Here is a 26,342-nt window from a genome sequence, read left to right on the forward strand (position 1 = left end):
CAAGAGTTCTTTGTCACTGGGAGCCAGCATTAATGTTTCAGTTAATCACCCTAATTGGCACTGGAAATGTTTTGTCCCTTGCCTGGGGGCATCCTTTGTTCAGTCAAGTCCTCATTGTGTTGGTTCCCATCTACTGTTTTGATTTTGGAGTTTTGTAATACTGGTAGCCAGATTTTGTTCATTTTCATGGTTTCTTCCTTTCTGTTGAAGTTGTCCACATGCTTGTGGATTTCAATGGCTTCTCTGTGTAGTCTGACATGATAGTTGTTAGAATGGTCCAGCATTTTTGTGTTCTCAAATAGTATTCTGTGTCCAGGCTGGTTCATCAAATGCTCTGCTATGGCTGATTTCTCTGGTTGAATTAGTCTGCAGTGCCTTTCATGTTCTTTGACTCTTGTTTGGGCGCTGCGTTTGGTGGTCCCTATGTAGACTTGTCCACAGCTGCATGGTATCCGGTAGACTCCTGCAGAAGAGAGAGGATCCCTCTTGTCCTTCGCTGACCGTAGCATTTGTTGGATTTTCTTCGTGGGTCTGTAGATAGTTTGTAGGTTGTGCTTCTTCATCAGCTTCCCTATGCGGTCAGTAGTTCCCTTGATGTATGGTAAGAACACCTTTCCTCTGGGTGGATCTTTGTCTTGACTCTCATGGCTTGTTCTTGGCCTTGCAGCTCTTCTGATGTCTGTGGTGGAGTATCCATTGGCCTGTAGAGCCCAGTTTAGGTGGTTGAGTTCACCTTGGAGGAGGTGAGGTTCGCAGATTCTTTGTGCACGGTCTGTCAGGGCTTTGATTGTGCTCCTTTTTTGACTTGGGTGATGGTTGGAAAAGATTATATTATCAGCATTGACTAGGGAGCCATAGTCCAAAAGAGTGACTTTTCTTATCTCTGAGAAAAGCACTTTGCCTGTGCCTTTTCCCATCTTGGTTCCCATGATCCAGCCCTTTACTGTTTTCCTTTTCCATATGATACATGCATTTCGTTTTTTATCATTCACAAAGGAGGCATTACCTTTCCTAATACCTTTTCCAAAAATTCTGGAAATGTTTTCATTACCATAATTTATGGAGATAGGCAAATTCAATCGGATATGCAAAGGGGTAATATTTCAAGCCTGAATTAATAATGACCCGTGTTTAACCATGGCCAATTGCACCCTTCCAGTTTGAAAGTGTGTCACTTCAAGGAACAGAGAAGAGATTGAGATAGCTTAATATAAAGAGAGAAAGCTAAAAGGGGGAAAAAATCTAGAACAACAGGCGTAACGACCCTAATCTGTTTATACTGGCAAAGGAACAAACAATGCTGTCATCTGTATTTAATTTATGGAACTAAAAATAGTTGCTTGTGATTATATTCCTGAAAAAGGGCTGCTATGATAGATTGTCTTCTAACTTTCACAAACAAAAAGTTTTCTGCGGTGCCTAGTTCTTCGACTCAGTGCACGTTTATAAAACTCTAACAATATGGTTTGAGATGATGTATGCCTGTAACAAACAACCTTCATAATGGAACAGTTACTCATCTTAGTTGAATTTGAAGGGTGCCACACATCATCTGGAACTTTAAAAGCACCTTTTCCAGATCTGTGGTAGGATCCTGATGCCATCTGGACTTTCATTTTTGCTGCATTGTTGGTTTCAGTAAAACTTGGCTTCAGGCTACAGGCCTCAATGACTGACAGCTGAGTTTTGCCTGAAAAGACAAACTGAGGAGAATGTAAGAAGGTGCTTTAAACACCAATGAGAAACCAAGTGGTAAAATGTTATTTTTATAAATAGAGCTCTCAGAACCCTCAGTGAGTATGGCCTCCCAACTCCAGGGATTTCTGGAAGAAACAGATTACCTAGATCCATTTCAATCTGGTTCCAGGCCTGGTTATGGAACAGAGACAGCTTCGGTCACCTTGATAGATTACCTACACAGAGAGCTAGACAGGAGGAGGATGTTCCTGTTGGTTCTCCTGGATTTTTCAGCGACTTTCGATACCATTTACCATGGTATCCTTCTGGGTCGTCTTGCTGGGATAGGACTGGGAGGCACTGTCTTATAGTGGCTCTGGTCCTTCCTGGAAGACCCAGAAGGTGGTGATGGGGAATCCTATTCGAACCCCCAGCCGTTGACCTGTAGGGTTCCTTAGGATTCCTTTTTGCCCCCCATGCACTTGATGAGCCAACGTGGACACAGCATATTATTTGAGAACACAGAAATACTGGACCACTCTCGCAACTACCATGTCAGGCTACACAGAGAAGCCACGGAAATCCACAAGCATGTGGACAAATCAACAGAAAGGAGCAAACCATGAAAATGAACAAAATCTGGCTACCAGTAAAATCAGGATAGTAAATAAAGAACAACACTCTGAAAACGGGAATTCCAGACATGAAACAATCAGGGCCAGCTTACACCTCCCAACAAAGGATTCCCCCAGGCAGGAATCAGTCAGGCACCTACTTTTACAACCTCTCTGTTTTAATCCATGTTTTTATTAGTTTTTGTCATTTGTTTTTATTGGGTAATGTTTAAATTTTTATAATTGTGTATGTCTCGTGTCTATTGTTGTGTTTTATATTGCTATTGTTTTTATTCGGGCTTGGCCCCATGTAAGCTGCCCTGAGTCCCCTTTGGGGAGATAGAGGTGGGGTATAAAAATAAAGTTGTTATTATTATTATTATTATTATTATTATTATTATTATTATTATTATTAAAGCTTCAAGTCTTTTCAATGCTAATCAAGGTGATTAATTACAACATTCACACTTTTTTCCAACAGACAAGAATTCTTTCTCCCATCCTGGACCTTCCACAGATATATAAACCTTAATAATAATAATAATAATAATAATAATAATAATAACACTTTATTTATACCCCGCCACCATCTCCCCGTGGGGACTCGGGGCGGCTTACATGGGGCAGAGGCCCAAACAACACAAGGACAAAATATAAGCAACATAATACAATCAAATATAAAACAGATAAAACAGTAATGCAATATATCAATTAAAACAACAATACAGGACAAAAAATTACATTAAAAACACATAAAAGGCAAGACCGTAATAAATACAGGATAGATTATTAAAAACCCTCTGGGGCTGATTAATTAATGACTGTATCTCCGAAAGCCTGCTGAAACCTTAAGGGTAAGGTAAAGGTTTTCCCCTGACATTAAGTTGGTGCTCATCTCCATTTCTAAGCCGAAGAGCCGGCGTTGTCCGCAGACACTTCCAAGGTCATGTGGCCAGCATGACTGCATGGAGCGCAGTTACCTTCCCGCCAGAGCAGTACCTATTTATCTACTCACATTGGCATGTTTTCGAACTGCTAGGTTGGCAGGAGCTGGGGCTAACAGTGGGTGCTCATTCCGCTCTCGGGATTTGAACCTGGGACCTTTCGATCTGCAAGTTCAACAGCTCAGCGCTTTAAGACACTGCGCCACCACCAGGGGCCCCGAATGTAAACCTTACTTGCTTAGTTTCCAACAGACCTCACAACCTCTGAGGATGTGGGCTAAACGTCAGGAGAGAATGCTTCTGGAATATGGCCATACAAGAAAACTCACAGCAACCCAGTGATTCTGGTCATGAAAGCCTTGGACAAGACATTAAGCAGGTGTGGCTTCCAAAGTCCTAGCCAAGGCTCCAACTACCTCTTGAGGTCATGAGAGCTTGGAAAGTTATAGTGCTTAGAAAGAGTCAGGTGTCTAGAGGGCAAGAGTGCATGGCTATGGGGCAGGGAAGGCGAAAGGACGCGCCCGGAGGGGAGAGCGGGCTGATTCTGCCTTCTTGGGAACCCGACTTTGGTCGCAGTTGCCTCTGTCCGCCCCGGAGGGACTCCTCCCCTTCTCCTTCCTCCTCCTCCTCCTCTTCCTCGCTGGGAGGATGCTGTGGGCCGGGAGCGGTCCCGGGGCTGCAGTGGCGAGGAGGGAAGGAGGGAGGGAAGGAAGGAGAGAGGGAGGAAGGAAGGAAGGAAGGAAGGAGGGCGCGCTCTCGCCATGGCCAGCTCCTCGGCCGAGCTCATCGCCTTCCTGCTGACCATCTCGGGCTGGGTGCTGGTCTCCTCCACGCTGCCCACCGACTACTGGAAGGTCTCCTCCATCGACGGGACCGTCATCACCACCGCCACCTTCTGGGCCAACCTCTGGAAGACCTGCGTGACCGACTCCACCGGCGTCTCCAACTGCAAGGACTTCCCTTCCATGCTGGCGCTCGACGGTCGGAAACAGTCGCTCTCTCTCTCTTAATCTTCCTCTCTCTCTCTCCCTCTTTCCTGCACTCGGCTGTCTAGGGTTTTTCTTCTTCCATCAAAGCCCCATCAGACCCATATCCGGGAGGGGAGCCTCAGTGGACAGCTCCCTGCCAAAACTGCATCTACACTGTGGAGTTGGTGCAGTTTGCCACCCCTTTCATTCTCATGGCTCAATGCTATGGAATCAATGGAAGTGCCCTTTCCCAAGTCCTCTGCCAAAGAGTGCCAGGGCCTCACCAAACTACGATTCCCAGGCATCCAAGTCGTGCCAAACTGCATCATGTATTTTAACATCTGTATGTTTCCATAGGAGCCCCGGTGGCTCAGTGTGTTAAAGCACTGAGCTGCTGAACTTGCAGACAGAAAGGTCCCAGGTTCAAACCCCGGGAGCGGCGTGAGCAGCCGCTGTTAGCTCCAGCTTCTGCCAACCTAGCAGTTTGAAAACATGCCAATGTGAGTAGATCAATAGGTACTGCTCTGGCGGGAAGGTAACGGCGCTCCATGCAGTCATGCCGGCCAAATGGCCTTGGAGGTGTCTACGGACAACGCCTACTCTTCGGCCTAGGAATGGAGATGAGCACCAACCCCCAGAGTCAGACATGACTGGACTTAACGTCAGGGGAAACCTTTACCTTTACCTATGTTTCCATATGTGCTTTTCTGTACAGTAGAGTCTCACTTATCCAACGTTCTGGATTATCCAGTACATTTTACATGTTATTAGGCTCCTTTCATCGGGGTATTTTAATCTAATGGTTTTATCTTATATTGCTGCTATAGTCCCCCACCTTTGAAGTTGACGGATTTGCATTGGTGGTTGTTTGATATTATTACTATTATATAAACCTTTGTTTTAACTTCTGTTTTATCTTCTTGTGTTTTAAACTGTGTATATTGTTTAATGTATTTGTGTTTTAAACTTTGTATATTGTTTAATGCTGTTACTTTTATAACGTTGTGAGCTGCCCTGAGTCCCCACGGGGAGATGGTGGCGGGGTATAAATAAAGTTTTATTATTATTATTATTATTATTATTATTATTATTATTATTGTAGTCAATATTTTCAATACATCGTGATATTTTGGTGCTACATTTGTAAATACAGTAATTGCTACGTAGCATTACTGCATATTGAACTACTTTTTCTGTCAAATTTGTTGTATAACATGATGTTTTGGTGCTTAATTTGTAAAATCATAACCTAATTTGATGTTTAATAGGCTTTTCCTTAATCTCTCCTTCTTAATCTCCCATTCTGCCAGCCCGTTTACGTTGGATAAGCGAGACTCTACTGTATGTATTTTAACCATGTTGCGCCACTCCTCAAACCATAAAACGAAGCGGCAAACAAGTGCATTGCTGGGTTGTTGTGGGTTTTCCAGGCTGTATGGCCATGTTCCAGGAGCATTCTCTCCTGATGTTTCGCCCACATCTATGGCAGGCATTCTTCAGAGGTTGTGAGGTCTGTTAGAAACTAGGCAAGTGGGGTTTACAGTATATATCTGTGGAAGGTCCAGGGTGGGAGAAAGAACTCTTGTCTACCTAAGGCAGGCATGAATGTTGCAACTCAATTGATTAGCATGGAATAGCCTGGCAGCTTCAAAGCCTGGCTGTTTCCTGCCTGGGGGAATCCTTTGTTGGAAGTTGTTAACTTGCCTTTATTGTTTCTTGTCTGGAAATCCACAAGCATGTGGACAATTTCAACAGAAAGGAAGAACCATGAAAATGAACAAAATCCGGCTACTGGTATTTTTAAAAAACTCTAAAATCAGGACAGTAAATAAAGAATAACACTAAAAAAATGGGAATTCCAGACAAGAAACAAACAGGGCCAGTTAACACCTCCCAAGAAAGATTCCCCCAAGCAGGAAACAGCCAGGCTTTGAAGCTGCCATGCAATTCAATGCTAATCAAGGTGACCAATTGCAACATTCACACTGTGTGTGTTTTTTCTCCCACCATGAACCCCACTTAAACCCCACTTGCCTAGTTTCCAAAACCTCACAACCTCTGAGAATGCCTGCCATAGATGTGGGCAAAATGTCAGGAGAGAATGCTTCTGGAACATGGCAAGACAGCCTGGAAAACTCACAGCAACGCAGTGATTCCAGCCATGAAGGGCTTTGATAACACAAATGCATTATTGTTGTTGTTGTTGTTACTGTTATTAATTCAACAGTGTAGATGTATCTTGAGTAAGTGCTCAAAAGACCTGTAAATTTGCTTTTTCTTTCACCCGCAAGCCTTCAGCTGCCTCTACACTGTAGAATGAATCCAGTTTGACACCACTTGAACTGCCACTCTGGCACGAATTTAAAAAATCAAAGAGAAGCCTAAAGATTGTGTAAAACTACAGGTCCCAGGATTCATAGCATTGAGCCATAACAGTTAAAGTGGTGCCAAACTTCATTAATTCCACAGTGTAGATGCACCAGTACCCGTCTGGTTTAACTCTATAGGACTTGTAGCAGACTATGCTTAGAAAAGTTGTGGAAAGGAGAATACAAACCAGTTTATTCAGCAATCCATTCAAATCCCAAAATCAATAATCTCTGAGCTAAGTGGGGAAATTTTAATGACCACCAGAAATGAAGACTTATGATCTTATCCCCTACCTTCCCTGTTTAGTATGGTTCTGCCTTTTGGTTTATAAATTGCTTGCTGCCTGGATTTTAGTTCATGGTGAGAAATGTGGATTGAAGTGCATTCAGGCTGCACCTACAAAAGTCACTCAGCCAGGTCAAAATTCCCCGCATGTCTTCTCCTGATAATATTCCTATTGTGCTTCTCAGGTTCTGCTTTCTGAATAGAAGAACTTCGTGCACTTCTTTTGTTTGCTTTGTTTAAAACACTGCTCTATGTGCTGATCACTTTGTATATGTGAGATAAAAAGCCTCTGGAAAGGTGTCCCAATACCTTTATACTAAATTTAGCTCTTTAGTTCGTGACAGTATTCAAATATTTTACCTATAAAATGGCTTCATTCGACTCCAAAAACGGTTGGGTGGTTGTTAAAACAGAAGCTGAATCTCTTTTAATGCTCATCCTAATGGGATGGATTAACAAACTGAACCCCTCTGTCCCTCCCAAAACAGTGAAGAATTTGAAATGCTGCTTTCTCGGCTCATTAAATTGACAACTTTGTCAACAAGAAGTTCAGAATGTCCATGTACTGAAAGTAATCCATGCCAGTACTTCTAAGGTAGAGTCCCAGATGTATGCAGATAGAGTGGGAGGAATTGCAAGGGAGCGGAAATCAACAGCTAGAATATACCACAGATCTTCCAATCCAGTTACCTCTTTTGCCACCCTCCAACCTGTGCAACATCTGATTTGTCAAGAGTAATTTCTCCATTTACAGATACTCTGTGGCTCCTGTTTTATCAACTACTTCTGTGCAGCTCTATTTAGTTCCTATTTTGGTCATTTTGGGCAAAGGCCAGTAATAATACTTGGCTGATTGCCCTCACTTACTCATTGTATTTTAGAACTAGGCCAACTAGGATAACCATTTCTCAGCTCTATCTACCTGGCTTTGGATTGGTCATATTTTGTTCAAGGTTCTATGTCAGCTCAGCTTTCTGTGTGATGATGTACTAAACTAATCTGGATCTTCTGTATCCTTGCCCTTCTTTAAACTATACAGGGAGTTTCCAAGTTACGAACAAGATAGGTTCTGTAGGTTTGTTCTTAAACTGAATTTGTATGTAGGTACATTTTTAAGAGTCCTCAGTGGCACGGTGGGTTAAACCACTGAGCTGCTAAACTCACTGTTCGAAAAATCAGCGGTTTGAATCCAGGGAGCGGAGTGAGCTCCCACTGTTAGCCCCAGCTTCTACCAACCTAGCAGTTTGAAAACATGCAAATGTGAGTAGATCAATAGGTACAGCTCTGGCGGGAAGGTAACGGCACTCCATGCAGTCATGCTGGCCACATGATCTTGGAGACATCTACGGACAATGTCGGCTCTTTGGCTTAGAAATGGAAATGAGCACCTATCTCCAGAGTCGGACACAACCTTTACGTTTACCTTACATTTTTAAGTGTAACTCCAGCCCTATACACACACACACACACACACTTTGGATAGCATAGGGAAGGATGGTTTTCGTTTTGCTGTCAGTGACCCTGTTCAGAAGATTCCACCTCACTTTGTGTCTCTGTGATAATTGGATTTTGAAAAATGTGGCTTGTTGATGCAGTAAGGATTGGTGAGAAAGTTTCAGTGGAGATACCTTTTCGGATTTCCAAATAAGAGATGATAAATCTGGTTCAAATATACTTTATTTCATGCACAAAATTATTAAAAATACATAGTGTATAAAATTACCTTCAAGCTAAGTGTATAAGGTGTTTAGTAAATATAAATGAATCCCTCGCTTATCACTGGGGTTAGGTTCCAGGACCACCTGCAATAAGTGAAAATCCGTGAAGTAGGGACGCTGTATTTATTTTAATATTTATACATTATTTCAGTAGTTATACACTATTTTAAGTCTTTATCAACCAATCGTGTGTTGATAAATCACCATCCTTAAATTTCTGGATTCCTTATAGAGTACTATACAGCCAGGCAGTCCCCGAGTTACAAAAGACTCATAGTTAAGAACAGAGGTGAGGCAACAGGAAGTGAGAAAAATCTACCCCTTGGAAGATAAATTCACTCCTGGAAGAGTTATCATTGGGGAAAGGGACTGAATTTTTCTCACTAACTCTTGTTTCAACAACAAGCCAATATTTCCAAAATTGAATTATCACAGGGGCAGAAAGTGAAGTAAAATCTTCTGAACAGGAGCAGAGACACTAAAATTAATGTCACAGGGGTGTTAACCCTTCCCTATCTCGTTCATAACTTTGGGACTGTCTGTAATTGTGACTTACAAGACATTACATTCCCAGGAATACCTTAAAGGCACCAGATCCCATCTCATCTTGAAAGCTAAGCAGGATCAGTCCTGGGTAGTACTTTGATAAGAAACCAAAAAAATACAAGGCACTGAAGGCTTTATTTCAGAGGAAGTGTAAAACTGCCTCTGGTTATTCCTTGCCTATGAAAATCCTATGAAATTTATGGGATCACCATAAGTTAACTAGTAACTTCAAAGAGTATGGAAACATGAAGACTAGACTTACACACCTATACAAACAAATACCAAGCGTGATGTAGTGGCCTTGTAGACAGCCTGAGTAACTTTAAATATAGTACCTATCTGGGGACATTTAGCCAATGATTGGCAACCTTGGTAGTATTCTAAATAGAAATATTAAACCATACTACTTCAGTTTTGAATATTGTGACCATATAAATTATGGTAACAAGATCTGGTAGTAGCCATAATCTCAGGTGCCTTTGAAAAGAACTTATGAAGTTTCATGAAGATCTGCTATTTCAGGAGTGACTGGCCAGTATAGTTAAATGAAAATATTTTGTGGTCTGTTTTCTTTAGGGTACCAGTCTTCTTAGTACCGTAAATTCAAGATAACTTAGGTGAGCTATGTCTAGCCAGCATATAGTTAGTAGCAAACATGTATAGCCATCATGTTAAATACAATATGGCCATAAGAAGAGAATTCTTTACGCAAGATAGATTGGACAATGTGTTGTTCTTGAGCATTAAACCTACAGCAATTCTTTTCCAGATATAGTGGGGCAACCTTAAACATGTCTGCTGTAAAGACAAAAAAAGTAACATTTCGTGATTTTGGAGGTATATTGTTTTGCATATCTAAAACTCTGAGCCATTATTTCTTTCTATAGCATTTTCTCGCATATGCAGGGATATTTTTTTTTCTGTCACTGCACAGTTTCTGCTTTAAGGTTAAAGGATCAAGCTACACCCAGGTTTCTCACAGATTGACCCAAAGGTCCCTTGCAATGTTATGATTCTTTGAGCTCTTTCCTTGGCTTGAAAGACAAAATACACAGGTCTTCACCACATCCTCGGGGTAAATGTACATACTCCAAGGGAAGCAATGGCTGAGAAACAGGATCCTTCCTAAAAACATGAGCCTGAGGAGGGAAGCGGGGGTCTGAAAGAAATGCCATCTCTTTCATCTTAAGCTTAAGTGGTTAGATGCAAAGACAACTATGCACTGATTTTTTTTCTTCATAAGTTTGCAAAGCAGAGAATTTCAGAAGGTACAACACCTCCCATCCCCAGTTATCAACACTAGCACTGCTAGATCAGTTTGGAAACCTAGAGCTTGTCTATAGCTTTCTGGTAAATAGAGGTACAGAATTCTAAGGGGCCATGGTGGCACAGTGGATTAAACCATTAAGCTGCAGAACTTGCTGACCAAAAGGTCAACAGTTTGAATCTGCAGGACGGGGTGAGCTCCCACTGTTAACCCCAGCTTCTGCCAACCTAGCAGTTTGAAAACATGCAAATGTGAATAGATCAATAGGTACTGCTTTGGTGGGAAGGTAATGGCACTCCATGCAGTCATGCTGGCTACATGATCTTGGAGGCGTCTATGGACAACACCGGCTCTTCGGCTTAAAAATGGAGATGAGCACCAACCCCCAGAGTCGGACACAACTAGACTTAATGTTGAGGGGAAACCTTCACCTTTACCTTTACTATGTGAATTCTACTGAAGTGCAGAGTTTGCCATTAAGGATAGGAAAATCTGTCAGTTTCATATTCTTTCACATTCACATTTTGGTAACACCAGTTCTTTCCATTTCCATAAAGAAGTACAGTAGAGTCTCACTTAACCAAGCCTCGCTTATCCAAGCCTCTGGATAATCCAAGCCATTTTTGTAGTCAATGTTTTCAATATATCGTGATATTTTGGTGCTAAATTTGTAAATACAGTAATTACAACATAACATTACTGCAAATTGAACTACTTTTTCTGTCAAATTTGTTGTATAACATGAAGTTTTGGTGCTTAATTTTTAAAATCATAACCTAATTTGATGTTTAATAGACTTTTCCTTAATCCCTCCTTATTATCCAAGATATTCGCTTATCCAAGCTTCTGCCGGCCCGTTTAGCTTGGATAAGTGAGACTCTACTGTATCACCCATTAACCGAAAACAAATCCTAGGATGTAGTTTAATCTGTGCTATGGGGTCAACACATTTCACTACTTCAATTAACTATTTTGCTTCTGTCCTTTGTATAAACCACTACCTCTTTGTTTCTTGTTGCCATGCTCTACATTTGTATCCTATTGCAAGTTATTGAGAGTGTCCTTCAAAGGATAAAATGTGATAGGCTGAGAGTTCTGTATAAAAGGTGCATCCTATCCCCACCCATCTATTTACCCTTTCTGAACTATGGTGGTATTTTGTTTATGTTGGGTGTGAAAGCTTAGAAACAGAATCACCAGTTCTTGACACAAAGTGAAGATGAAGTTTCAGGGATAGAGGTATAGTCAAAGAATTCATTTCTGACATTTGGCTGCCAAAGAGAGGGAAAATAATACTACCAAAACATGATCTCCAGGTTAGCGAGTTGCACCCCGACCTTAGGGTCTTTCTAGAAATCATGTATCTCTTTGTTATCCTTTCATATAGGAAATAGCCTTCTGTACTCCTAGCTCAAGTTCTGCAGTCCTTTCTTTGCACATAGACTAAGGTACATAGACAGTTCAAACTGCATTATATGGCAGTGTAGATCCAGCCTAAATGTTGGGTATGAAAAACTGTTGGGGCTGCAGAGTTTCCTGACAGTCAATTGGCAAAGCTATGCTTTTAAAAAGATAAGTATTTATAGGGCTTCAAGTTAAATTTATTTTATATCATGTCAGAAGCGACTTGAGAACATACTGCAGGTCTCTTCTGGTGTGAAAGAATTGGCCGTCTATAAAGACGTTGCCCAGGAGACACCCAGATGTGTTACCATCTTACTGGTAGTCTTCTCTCATGTTCCCACAAGCTAGAGCTGACAGACAGGAGCTCATCTCGTCTCACAGGTTTGAACTGGCAACCTTCAGGTCAGCAGTCCAGTCGGCACAAGGGTTTAACCCATTGCTTTTTTTTTACACATTTGTGGTGTGTGTGTGTATGGTTAATATGTCTCACCTACGTTTTACATAATTGTATGGAAGTGGTTTGAACTGACATCAGCTTTTAGATATTTATTCTAGAATTATAGAGTTGGAAGTGACCACAAGGGCTATCCAATCCAACCCCCTGCCATTCAGGAATACACAGTCAAAGCATTCCTGCTAGATGCCCATCCAGTCTGTTTAAAAACACCCAAAGAAAGAGACCCACCACCCTCCAAGACAGTGTAATTCATTATCAAACAGCTCTTTCCACCAGGAAGTTCTTTCTAATATTTAGGTGGAATTTCCTTTACTGTAATTTGAATCTATTGCTCTGTGTCTTGGTTTCTTGAGCAGCAGAATACAAGCTGTTTCCCTCCCCACTATGACATCTCTTCAGATGTTTAAACAAGGCCATGATGTCCCCTATTAAAAAATAGTGATTACTATTGTTGTGCAACATGTGTGCTTTTCAAATTAGTAACATAATTAAGTTTTTAAAAATGTATATATTTCCAAATTGTGTACTGAGAATTTGGAGCATGCTAAGGTGGCAATATGCAGGTACTTTAAAATTGAAGTGGACACTTTCTGTTGCCCAAAGGAGTAACAAATAAGATCATGCATGTAATAATAATCTAAGATTTATTTATACCTTCAAGGAGCTCAGTATTGTGATATTTTAGTGAGACACAGATTTCATTAAATGCTGATAGAAATTTCCATGCAGAAATTATCAATATGTAGCTTATGGTTCCAAATTTCTTCCTGGCACAACATTTAAGACTGCTGGTTACACCCTTGTCTCTCCAACTGCATCCTTGTAGCAGAGTGTTGAAACTGTATTCATTTCCATCTATGGAGAAACAGAAGGTTACATAATATGGAATGTTTGTCAAAAATTGTAGGGGAAGGCAAAGCAACCCCATAGCAGAGCACTTGATGAACCAATCTGGACACAGCATATTATCTGAGAACACAGAAATGCTGAACCACTCTGACAACCACTATGTCAGACTACACAGAGAAGCCACTGAAATCCACGAGCATGTGGACAATTTCAACAGAAAGGATGAAACCATGAACATGAACCAAATCTGGTTACCAGTATTCAAAAACTCTAAAATAAAGAACAACACTCAGAAAACAGGGGAATTCCAGGCATGAAACAATCAGGGCCAGCTAACACCTCCCAATAAATGATTCCCCAGGCAGGAAGCAGCCAGACTTTGAAGCTGAAAGACCATTCAATGCTAATCAAGCTGGCCAACTGCAACATTCACATTTGCCTCAAACAGACAAGAGTTCTTTTTTCCACCCTCGACCTTCCACAGATATATAAACCTCACTTGCTTAGTTTCCAACAGACCTCACAACCTCTGAGGATGCCTGCCATAGATGTGGGCGAAACGTCAGGAGAGAATCACAGCAACCCAGTGATTCCAGCCATGAAAGCCTTTGACAATAGACTGAATCCTAGTTTGAACTAGCAAATTATATCTATCACAGAGAAAGAGTGACCCATCCACAGGTTTTATGGACTGCCACAGCATTGCTCTCTTTCTCCTCGTCCACCTAACATAGCAGATGCCAAAGTAGATGGAGGATGGGAAGTCTGCACTTTGCCAGCATTTGCTGCCAAGGAAAAGGAAGGAGAATGGGTGTTGTTGGTTTTTGATCAGTCAACAGAAATGGCAGCTTAGACAACTGATGTGTTTGGTCTGGGATCACTGGGGAGGTTAGTGTGTCTCCCTAGCTAACTGCTGTAAGAGTAAACCATTCTCGCTCATTTCTGCTTGATATTCCTGTTTCCAGCATGAAGGTCAGTAGAAGCAAAAGCAGAACATGAGGTCCTTCCATAGATATACCGTATATACTTGAGTATAAGCTGACCCGAATATAAGCCGAGGCACCTAATTTTACCACAAAAAACTGGGAAAACATTGACTCCAGTATAAGCCAAGAGTGGTAAATTTCAGAAATAAAAACAGATACCAATAAAATTACATTAATTGAGGCATCAGTAGGTAAAATGTTTTTGAATATTTACATAAAGCTCTAATTTAAGATAAGATTGTCCAACTCTGATTAAAATATTATTCTCATCTTCTTCAATGTAAATGTGCTTATGTATCCTTTTAATAATAAATACAGGAAAATAAGACATGTAGTAATAAATAGAGAACAGAATGAAATAATAAATGTATTACAGTAGAGTCTCACTTATCCAACGTTCTGGATTATCCAACACATTTTTGAAGTCAATGTTTTCAATGCATTGTGATATTTTGGTGCTAAATTCGTAAATACAGTAATTACTACATAGCATTAATGTGTAATGAACTACTTTTTTCTGTCAAATTTGTTGTATAACATGATGTTTTGGTGCTTAATTTGTAAAATCATAACCTATTTTGATGTTTAATAGGCCTTTTCTTAATCTCTCCTTATTATCCAACATATTCGCTTATCCAACGTTCTGCCAGCCCGTTTATGTTGGATAAGTGAGACTCTACTGTATTAATAATAATAAAAATAGAGTAAAATAAATGTAATTGTAGCAACAATAATAGAGAAAAATAATAAATGTAATAATACCAATAATAATAGGGAAAAATAATAAAAAATAATAAATGTACCATATATTCTCGAGTATAAGCTGACCCAAATATAAGCCAACCCGAGTATAAGCCGAGTGGGCCTTTTTCAGTCATAAAAAAGGGCTGAAAAACTAGGCTTATACTCAAGTATATACAGTGCTTACTGAAGTCATAATTTTGGTAAATATTATGCTGAACCAAATAAACCTATACTACTACTCTCTCCTTCATACTGGTGTAAACACAGCTTTTGGAAATGTGTGTTCCCAGATGCTGTTAGACTGCAACTCCCATCAGACTTAGCAGAACTCATGGAATATGCAATCAAGCAACACTTGGAGAGCCACATGTTTCCTATCCCTGTATTCAAAACAATTCACCCTGTTGCAAAGACATCCAATTCAAAGCCTGCTGCCTCCAGAACTTTGGACTGTGGCTCAGCTTTAAACAGCACAAGAGACCTTCTCGCCAGTGTGTGACACATCATGGCAATTGATGCTTTCCTCCGCTTTTCTTCTCCTATATGGGGCCTCTTCTCTTACAGTGTCCCTGTGGCTTTCCTGCTTTCCATTTGTCTTTTGACACACTTAAAGTCTAATCTTGTGTGTGTGCATTTGCTTGTTCTTGCCTGAGCTCAGGAAGCTGGACTAGATGTCCATCTTGCTAATGATTATCCTACCAATCTATATGTGCCAGTTTAGGAAAATGATTATGCCTTGATCTTTCTCCTCTCCTTTCCACCAAAGGCACGTGTTACCCTTTGGTGACATGGCAGCCATCCTGTTTTTAGCAGATGCTAGTTGTTTTGGTTGGGGTAAATGTTTACCCTTTTGTCTAGGAGATCTGGCCATAAATTAAACTTGAGAGGACCTCTGGGCAAATACCTTCATGCTTCGGCACACTTAACGTGTTAATTAGCTACTAACAGTGCCAATAAATTGGTCCTGTCAGAAAATAATGGCGTCCTTGACCAGTTTTGATGTACAGGGGCACCTAAAGAATGCAGCCCAGGAAGAGTCGTGGTGGGAGAGAAAATGAATGTCCACATTTCATAACATCAATCCAGATTTATACAGCTCATGACTTCTTTTTATCACATCCAGCTCAAGAGTTATGCTGGGTGGTCTACCATGGCCTTCATGTGCTTCAGATCTTTGCTGCCTATCTGGAATTGCAAATTGACTGAAGGCCACTGATATGCTTAAAGACCAGTTTAAGTTCTTCTTGCAAGTATACCTCTGTTAATGGAGTAAATGTGTTTCTCAGTGTTAGTTCTTTAACAGATAATTTGGTATCACAGGCAGAAATAGTGTGGAAAGAATAGAGGTCAGTTTCCACACCACAAAAAATAAGAGCAATATGTTTCAACAAACCTTTTATCCAGAACTAATAATATCAATTTGTGAAATGTATCAACCAAGTCAAGTGAGCCTTGCATAAGGAAACCAAAACATTTTGAACCTTCAAGAGGTCACCTGGGAACTTTTTCCAACTTGCATCACTAGTCTCCACTTTGCTTATTATTTCTGTTTTGATATCTTATAAATTGATCTAATCCTGTGTCTTTGGCAGTGGACTGATGTAAAGAAATAGAACAGACAAAGCATTTCATGAAGGCGGGATAAAGAATTTCACAATAGAATTTTTTTTAATCTTTTATTAATAATTATAGTGATACAATAAAAAGAAGAGAGCCGCATGTGAATACACACACACACACACACACACACAAAAACAAAACAAAAAAAACAAAAAAACAAAAGCAAACAACCAGAACAACCATTACCACTACCCCGCGACCCTCCCTCTCCTATATATGGTCTTCCAGTTCCCCTGTTCTGTGGTTGCTTCTTACTTTTCCCCTTCCTTTCCCGAACAATATTCTTAGAGCCCAAGAGTAACTGCTCTTAAACAATATCTTCCTCTATATTTCCAAGTCTCTTTTTTCCTTGAAATATTTACTTAATTTATCCCAGTCTGTTTTTGCATCCATTTTTTTTGAGATTATCTGTGTTAATATATCCATATTTCGTATGTCCATTAATCTCAACATCCATTGTTCTAGCGAGGGTATCTCTGTTGTTTTCCAGAGTTTTGCGATCATGATTCTGGCAGCGCTTATCATGAATATAAACAGTTTTTCATTATTTGCGTCCACGAAAAAGTCTGTTGACCCTAGTAGAAAGTATTCCGGTTTTAGTGCAAGTTTTATTTGTAATATAGTCTCCATTTCTTTCTGTATTATTCTCCAGAACCTTTTTATCTTCTTGCACCCCCACCACATATGAAATAAATCTCCCTTCTCTTTTTTACATTTCCAACACTAGAATTTTTGAGTGTCAGTCTGCCATCAATTGGACTGTAATTTTAGTTCTTTGGTTATTTGTATGCTACATTGCTGAGAAGAATGGGTTGGCCTGTGATGGTACCTGACTGTGAACAGAGATGTTGGCCTTTGCTATGGTCTTTTGCCAGTCATACAGTATGTGAAAAGGATGGATTGATTTCCCTTTGTCTTGGGTTTTGATGCCTGTCACAGATGAAATGTGTGATCAAACAACAATAGAGTATGGACAAGGTGACAAAAAGTATGAAGTAGGAAGAACATATAAACTGGGAGAAACTGTAGAAGTTTGCTTTTGCTTGAACCTGAAAGATTCTGTCTCGTCCTCTGTGATCCACCCTGTTCAATTCATTGAGTGGGAAGTTATATTCTCCAATAAAAATACAGCTTGGAGACCTTTTTTTTTTTTTTTACTGTGATGATCATATTGGCTGGGGTATTTGGAAATTGTAGCCATAAAAGTAACTTTCCCATGTTCTGCATGTGAACTTATTGGTAAATGATAGAACAAATCTAAGACACTTTTGGGATCCCCACATGCCTTTGAAATCATTCAAAGTAGGACATTTAGTGTGGCAGCACTTAAGTTTGTGTAATATTAATCCCCGATTCCAAGATCTGCTCTCCCTCTCAAATTTGGATGCATGTTGTATGCCTTCTAAATATTCACAACTAACAAGGAACGAGTGGGAATTTGCCTGGGGAAGCCTGGGGATATTGAGTTTGAGCACATTTGGACTTTTATGCAAAATCCTTGGAAGGGTGAAAAAGCAAACTAATGCTTGCTTTTTCCATTGCATTTACAGGTTATATTCAAGCCTGCAGAGGACTCATGATTGCTGCCGTTTGCCTTGGATTTTTTGGCTCTGTGTTTGCACTGGTTGGAATGAAGTGCACAAAGGTTGGAGGCTCAGACCAGACAAAAGCTAAAATTGCTTGTTTAGCAGGGTTGGTTTTCATACTTTGTGGTAAGTGTGAACTTATACATCCAGAGTACTTTGCAGTTTTCCACATTCAATCAAACTGATGGTAGAACTGCTATTGACATTGTACGTCAATAGGAACAAGCTTATGTACAGTATTGCATTAGTTCTATTTACTGAAATATACTTCCTCTGATGAACTTTAGGGCTGAGCGCATTGACTGGTTGCTCCCTATATGCAAATCGAATCACATCTGAGTTCTTTGATCCTACATTCATTGCACAAAAGTAAGTATGATTGGAAAAACTGTATAGTTTTCTGTTATCGTGGATGATGCTCCATTGCTATATCCCCTGCCATGAAAATTGAACAACAAATCATACAGGATCAGACTATACAGTGTATGGTCTGGCCTGAGTAGTGATGGAAACTGAGATCCTGAGATACAGGATAGCAACCAGATATGTTAGTTAGGTAGCCAGCAAACTCCAGGATTACATATAAAGCAACAGATCAACCACAGTATTTAGTTGGGCATTTGTTGTGAACCTTCCCTGTAAACAAACCAATAATGATATTACTGAACATATCTTCTGGACTACATCTGCCGGAATCATGAGCCTACATAGATACCCCATTGAGTCTGAAAACTGTAGTTCAAAAAGTAATATCCATACTGTGGTTTGTGAAGGGAAAGCGATTGTACATAGAGCCTTGTTCTTCAAAACTAGTATAACAGCAACAAAAAGTTGTCATTGGTCAATTTGTTAATAACTTTAGTGGGAATTTCCTGTCTTCACATATTTAAGCTGTGACTGGAAGGAACTCCAGTGCAAATCAATTGGACATTTTCTATGGGTTCATCTATGCTGTAGAGTTAATACAGTTTGGCATCACTTGGCCCAATGCTATTAATTGTGGGAGTTGTCATTTGGTGAGGCACAAGCACTTTTTGAGTTGAAAATTATTATTATTATTATGTTTATTTATACTCCCCTTTTTCTCTTAACAACATTCAAAGTGACTTACAATAAAACCAATGCAATACATTTCCAAACCTAAACCATATACAAACATTAAAATATAATTAAATGTTAATGGTGTTGAAAACAAACAGTTAAAATCTTTAAAATGGATTAAAAATGTATTCAGAGCTAAAACTACAGCACCCTGATTTGATCTTAAAAACCTCCTGTCTGTATAAAGAGGTTTTAGCCTGTCGCCTGAAAGACAGCAGGAAGGAGACCGTTCTGGCTTCCCTGGGCAAGGAATCCTTGTGATGGAGGTGGGACCAAGAGAAGGGTCTTCCCTGAGGATCTTGGAGCCTGGGCAGGTTCATACAGGGATATATGATTAACCAAATCGCTTGAACCTGAACCATCTAGGGTTTTAAAGGTCATAACCAGCACTTTGAATTGTGCCCAGAAACAAAACAGCAGCCAGTGAAGCTGTCGCAACAGAGGGGTTGTCTTCTCCCTGTTAGCAACCTGGCTGCAGTTCTTTGGACCAGCTGAAGTTTCCAAAAACTCTTCAAAGGCAGCCCCATGTAGAGCATTTTACAATAATCCAAATAGTATGTAATCAAGGCATGTACCACCATGGCCAGATCTGGCTTATCAAGGAACACACAAGTTTTAAATGTGCAAGGGCACTCCTAGCCACTGCTGAAATTAGGTTCAGTGCTGAATCCTGGAGGACCCCCAAACTGCAGAGCTGTGTCTTCAGAGGGAGTGTGACCCCCTCCAGCACGGGCAGGAAAGATCGCAGCTGAGTCCCAGAAAGGGGACTCACAAGGAAACCATGGTTGATGGCATCAAAAGCCACTGAAACGTCCAGGAGAACCAACAGGGACATGGTTCCGCTATCTAGTTCTCTGTGTAGGTCATCCACCAAAGCTGTCTCTGTGCTATAACCAGGCCTGAAACCAGATTGAAATGGATCTAGGTAAGGGTAAAGCTGCTGTAAAACTACAGTTCCCATGATTCCATATCATCAAACCATGAAAGTTAAAGTGATGTCAACTGGATTAATTCTACTATGTAGATGCCCTCTGTCAATATTATTTGGTTTCCAGAGTTCTAGAATAGCCTTCTTCAAAACAGATGTCCTCCAAATGTATTAGACTGCAATTCAAAGTAGTCCCAGTTAACATGACCTGGCCCTGAGATCAGGAAGACTGCCATACAACAAATAACCAATGGGGACTGGGAAACGGAAATATTAAGAAGAGAAGTTCTGATTACTTTGTTGCACTCTCTTGCATGAGTACAGCTTCTTCAAAATGATTTTATGAAAAAATATGTTAATAAACTCAGTGGCTTTGTTTATCTTTGTCTCACACACACCCACGTACCCACACCCAACATAAAATACTTGAAACCTCTTTGGAGATTAAAGTCTTTACTGAGCATGAATGTATCACTTTCCTGCAGGTATGAATTAGGAGCAGCTTTGTTCATTGGATGGGCTGGAGCATCACTTTGCATAATTGGTGGCAGTATATTCTGCTTCTCAATTGCTGAAAACAATAAAACTCCAAGGTACAGAACACACCAGCTTTATTGAAATTAATACATTAGCATATTTCTAATTATTAAATGTGTAAGAAGGTAAGCTATGCAGATCCAGTTTGCCTATCTATCAAGAACAACTTTACGGATAGTGTTTGGGACTGATGGGTTCAAAGAATAAAAACGGGAGAGGGGGGTTAAAGATTTTAACTCCCCCTCCCCTTTTAGGAGAACCCCTTGTTTGATAGCGCGTGCTTCTATAAGGTTTTAGCATAGTGTTAGATGCCATGTGGCTGGAAGCGATAGCGAAACCTTCAATTTCATCATATCAATGCTATAATGTTTTCTGTTAAATGCAGGCTAGTATTTTAACCATGAATTTGATGATTTGCGAATCCAGGCTAATACATTTGAGTTTTCCAGGCATTCTGTGCTTTCATAGGATGATGAATGTAAATTGCCAGGCGGAAATGAGAGCAATTACTTAACTTTAACTTCAGCAATACTAGTGCAGCAGAAGAGATTTTGCCTCTGTGCTTCCTGTACTTTTATTTCAAAACTCTGTTGCTTATTAGGTTTGTGCATTCAGGGTAAACCCTGACCCGTTTCATGTCCCGGCTTTCAGTGGGGGTCCTGATCCATTTTTTGGGAGCCTCCCGAAATTGGGAGAGCAGATATCTGTTTTCGCTCTCCGGTGCCGAAAGATCTGTTTTCTATAGGTCCATTATGGGGGGGGGGGAGGATTCCCACCCAGGCTCCCCTTCCCGGCATTCACTTTTAGGGGGCTTCTTCTTACCTGCTGTTTCTACTCTAGAGGAGGTGCTTGGCTGCAGGCCCTGGCAAGCGCAGGCGCTCCTGCACACCGCACACACACTCTCTTTGGAAAGAGAGTGCAAGTGTGGCATGCAGGTCCAGAGTGCCTGTTCCTGCCAGGGCCTGGAGTGGAGCATCTTTTTCTCTGTGATGCCAAGAAGGACCCGTTCCTGCCTGCTTTCATGACAAGCTGATTTCCATAGCGGGAGGGTCCTTCCTGTTCCATGCTCCTGAAGAAACGAAAGACATGAAGGAAACAGGAGAAAAGAATTCCTCATACAACTCTACTACTTATTGTCTTCTTTCTTCTCTGCCATCAGTTCTTGTATTAAGTCGGACACCCACAAAATGTGAGCAATGTGGTCTGGGAAAGAACAAGGTTGCAGCAACATATTTCTCTGCTACACTGCTACTGCTGAAGATAAAAGTTGGGTAGCAATGCAAATAAATTGCCTGTTGAAATAAAATTAGTAATTTTTTTAAAGAAATGAGCATTGGTGAATATCAATGAGTTAGTTTTGTTGTTATTTTGCCTTTCCCCTACTAGATGTCCTCTAGGTGTTTTACTCTTCAACTCCCATCAGCCCCAATCAGCATGAAATGATGAGAAGTCTAATTCAAAACATCTGAAAGGCATCAAATTAGGGAAGTTTGCATTAGCTGATCAGTCATATGTAGGATTCATAGGCGAGCTTGTCTTTCTCCACATTGGCCTGAACAGTCTTACTAGAAATTAAAGTTGAGATACAAAGAGTTGATCACAACAATCGCCACCTGATCACAATAAGATTCATTTTTCAGTTAAACATACTTAGGATTGGACTTCCTTTAGTTCACTGATCACCAATATTCTCTGCAGTTAAGCATACGTAAGTAAATACCCCCTCCTAATCACCCCGGTGGCACAGTGTGTTAAAGCGCTGAGCTGCTGAACTTGCGGACCAAAAGGTCCCAGGTTCAAATCCCAGGAGCGGAATGAGCGCCCGCTGTTAGCCCCAGCTCCTGCCAACCTAGCAGTTGGAAAACATGCAAATGTGAGTAGATCAATAGGTACCGCTCTGGTGGGAAGGTACCGGCGCTCCATGCAGTCATGCTGGCCACATGACCTTGGAGGTGTCTATGGACAATGCCAGCTCTTCGGCTTAGAAATGGAGATGAGCACCAACCCCCAGAGTCGGTCACGACTGGACTTAACGTCAGGGGAAGCCTTTACCTTTAATCACTTCAAACTCTCTTCAGAGATTATGGTCTCTGCTGCTGGTTACCCTGATGTGATCTCAGTTTTGCATTGCAACAGGACATTCAGGGATTCTTTTACTTGCGTACCCTATATAATGGTAGTAGCTGTTATGAAAGGATAAAGGTGAAAGGTTATAGGTCACCTATTCTTGTTCTAAGTAAGCATGAATTCTACCTGATTTTTATTCAGTTCAAACGTGAGAAAGGCTACCTTTAGATGGACAGACAGATAGACAGATAGATGATCGGGTTCTGGTTAGCCCAAATGTATAAAATCTAAGACATCCAGTGTGAGATTAGGTGACATATTGAGTGACATGACATGGTTGTTGAAGACAACTTGAATTCTTCGAAGTAAAGGTGCAAACCTTTCCAAGTGAGAAGCAAAACCTCTGACACCAGTGCTCCTACACTGAGAGGTGGATGGGGTCTCCACCCTGCCCCCAAACCTGTTGCTGACATTGACAAATTAAGCAAGTGAAGTCTTTTCTGGCATAAAATGCAAGTAGTATTTATTGTCTGCTAAATTTCTCCCTGTTAAGTTGTAATTGAAGGTGCGGAGCTATACGACAGCCATAACTATTCTGTAGACTCAAATAGATCGGGAGACAAGAGATCATTAATCATTAGACAACAGATCTCCCTCCCTTGGTTGGGCCATTAAGTCTTGACTTTCTAGCTTTGGACTGTGGAAGGCTGCTGGCTATTTGAGTTAGGTATATGTTTTGGTAACCTTAGGGCAACTTGAATGCCCTACTCTATGACATTAGTCCATGGGAATGCTTTTCCATGCTTTTCCCAAGTGTCTAGTCACAATGAAATCCAACTTTGTGTGTATGTGGTTGCATCTGCCTTGCAGGTAGATGCAGGTGCAAATTCCTCCAACATTTAATGGTTTTTGTTAGGGAGCAGCACTTCTGTGTGCCTGAATATTGTAAAATAGCAGCCTTGAAAATGTATAGTAAAAATAGTCACACATCTTCTCATCCTTGACAAAATATTTATAAGTAATCAACTAGCTGAAATATTTTTGCCACCCAACAAGACTGAAAAGAACATTCTTTGTCAGAAGGGGGCAAAAATTTTTTTTAACCTTCCCCCTCACAAAAAAAATGTATCGATTTTTAGGGTGAAATCGTTGAATAATGCCCATAGGCCAAGATCCTGCCTCAAGTGACACATCTTAACAGTTCCAATTAGGCAGAATTGCTGTACGAATCCCCTCTAGGATTCACTTCTTCCTACATGGCTTGTGGAAAATAGGGTGCATCAGAGAAGCATTTGGCTATAGCCCGGTATTTCTCCAATGCCTCTATCCTCCAATGACCCCCAAATGGCTGTGGTGGGGACTCCTTTGGCTAAAAACTGGCTTGAGGGGATTTAGGATGTTCTTCAATGACCAAAAGACATGCAGTAAGTCCATATTACACCATCACTACTAAAGGGAATCTAGACCCAAACTCCTACGACTGTAATTTCATTCTGTGTGGGAAAATGTTTTGTTCTTATGTGAAAGGAAACAACTCTCTCCACCCCAGATTATGTCCCTATTTGTAGTACTTCTAGTCACAAAGAAACTTAATCCTGATACTTTCTGTTGAAGTATGACCCTCAAATTGCTTTCAGCTTACACCTCCCAGCAACTGCAGTCAGCAGTCAACTTGCAGGTCAAAGCCATTTGCAGAGTCATATTTACCCACCATTTTCCTAAAAGAATAAAAATAGCTACTTCAAATCAGCAGAAGGGCTAAACAATGACCTACTTGCTGTGGAAAGTCCCTACACCAGTGGTTCTCAACCTGTGGGTCCCCAGATGTTTTGGCCTTTAATTTCCAGAAATGCTAACAGCTGGTAAACTGGCTGGGATTTCTGGGAGTTGTAGGCCCAAACACCTGGGGACCCACAGGTTGAGAACCATTGCCTTACACTGTTATGGCAATGGTGATGGACGTAGGACCAACAAGGAGGAGCCAAGGCTGGATGGTTGTAAAATAGGTTGGAAGAGTAGGGTAATAGCTTGTACAACCAGGAGCAATAGCTGGTTGGTTTCAGGCATCAGTGCTCAACCAAATCCAGTAAGGCAAGATCAGGTTGTGATCAAAAAACTTTATAAAAGTTAAACCTATTTCACTGGACCAATCTAACTGCTTTATTTTAAAATAGAAATGTTTGTGAAGAAAGCTCTCAAGAAATCTAACTGCAATTTAAGCTCCACATAAGAGTCCACAATTGCCCAGGGTAGACTTTTTCTGATTATTTTCTTCAAACTTGTATAATAGCAGCCTATCTGTTAACTTGAGGGTATATCAAAATGCATTGTCTCATCTTGGTCTAGCTGCAAGATTTATACATGAATTAGGGCTTAACAAATGATTGATCATCATCTATCAGATTTGATAAGCATAATCCTAAAGAAGTTTAGTCATGAGTCTGTTTCATGGAGTCCTGCTGTCTGTCCCTAGGCAAGTCTGCATATGATTAGTGTTACTACTTGGAAATGCTGTTTAGTTTTATGGATGTGTAGAATTGGGCCATAAATTCCTATTCCTTAGTTACTGAATTCAATAGTATTTAATTTTAGTCGTACAGCCTTGCAGCACAATCCTATACAGATGTACTCAGAAATAAATCACCAGGCAGTGTTTCTAGGATTGGCAGTCTGGTATTTTTGGAGTATAAATTAAATTTTCCAATGAAAATCTCATCTATGAGATTGCAAGTCACTAGTTTTATGGGGAGAAATATGGCACTTTTCCCTGTTAATATCTGCCACTTTTGAAAACTAAACTGTAAACTCTTTCATTTTTCAGGTTGGGCTATGCATATAACAGAGCTGGTTCTGTGGTGTCTGCTCGAACAAAGGCCTGCAATGGCTCAGATTTTAAAACATCCAAAGTCCCTCCAAAGCACTTTGACAAAAATGCGTATGTGTAGCCAGATGGTTCTAGAAGCCAATGTTTAAAAATCATGTTGTTCATTCACATAATGATTTTTGAAAGGTACTAGTGTCACCAGGAACCACTAAAAATATTTTATAAATGAACTGTTCTCTACTTGATGTAAATTTTCCTCCTGCTTTGTTTGAAGATTTATACTGATGTTTTACATAATAACTGTAAATCATTTATTTGTGCTTGCTGTAAAAAAGTATTTACAAATAAACTCACGTAATATTGGTTATGATTTATGGTGATAAAGTTCTGCAGACTGAATACTGAAAGAAATTTCATGAATCTTTCAGATGGATGCCAGAATTGTTGTAGGTCTGCCTTTGGTATCTTGAGACCAATTGTAAATATATGTTTTAAAAAGATTTGAGGGTGTATCTATACTTTAGAATTACTATAATGCAGTTTGACAGCATTATAACTGCCATGGCTTACAGTGCAAACAGTAGTATCACAAGGTTTTCAGCTTTCTCTGTCAAATAGTGCTGGTGCGTCACCAAACTATAACTCCTGATTCCATAGCATTAATTCATGGCAGTTAAAATGGTGTCAAACTGCATTAATTCTAAAGTGTAGACACACTCTCAGCTAAGTACGGTATGCCAAAGCAATCCCAGTAAGCAGCCTACCATGAACCACAATAAATTACCTTCCAAATTACTGACTCCTGAAGCACTTTGTCCTGCAGCCTGAAATCCACCCACTGTTGCAATTT

The 26,342-nt window shown here is 40.5% G+C and overlaps 1 protein-coding gene across 2 annotated transcripts in view; it reads left to right on the forward strand.

Annotated features, from left to right (window-relative positions):
- cldn10 (claudin 10) overlaps positions 1-26,287 on the forward strand; it is a 74,313-nt gene extending 48,026 nt beyond the window's left edge. The window contains exons 1-5 of one of the 2 annotated variants that reach the window (XM_003218654.3): positions 3,895-4,216; positions 18,000-18,161; positions 18,323-18,404; positions 20,550-20,657; positions 25,490-26,287. In XM_003218654.3, the coding sequence (XP_003218702.1) occupies positions 3,997-4,216; positions 18,000-18,161; positions 18,323-18,404; positions 20,550-20,657; positions 25,490-25,613 (696 nt within the window). In that variant the 5' untranslated portion in view covers positions 3,895-3,996 and the 3' untranslated portion in view covers positions 25,614-26,287. Of the gene's footprint in view, positions 1-3,894; positions 4,217-17,999; positions 18,162-18,322; positions 18,405-20,549; positions 20,658-25,489 lie in introns of those variants that run through there. The other variant, XM_008106863.3, reaches the window with a different exon arrangement.
- The last annotated feature ends 55 nt before the right edge of the window (positions 26,288-26,342 follow it).

This window comes from Anolis carolinensis, chromosome 3 (assembly GCF_035594765.1).
Source record: "Anolis carolinensis isolate JA03-04 chromosome 3, rAnoCar3.1.pri, whole genome shotgun sequence".
NCBI lineage: Eukaryota > Metazoa > Chordata > Lepidosauria > Squamata > Dactyloidae > Anolis > Anolis carolinensis.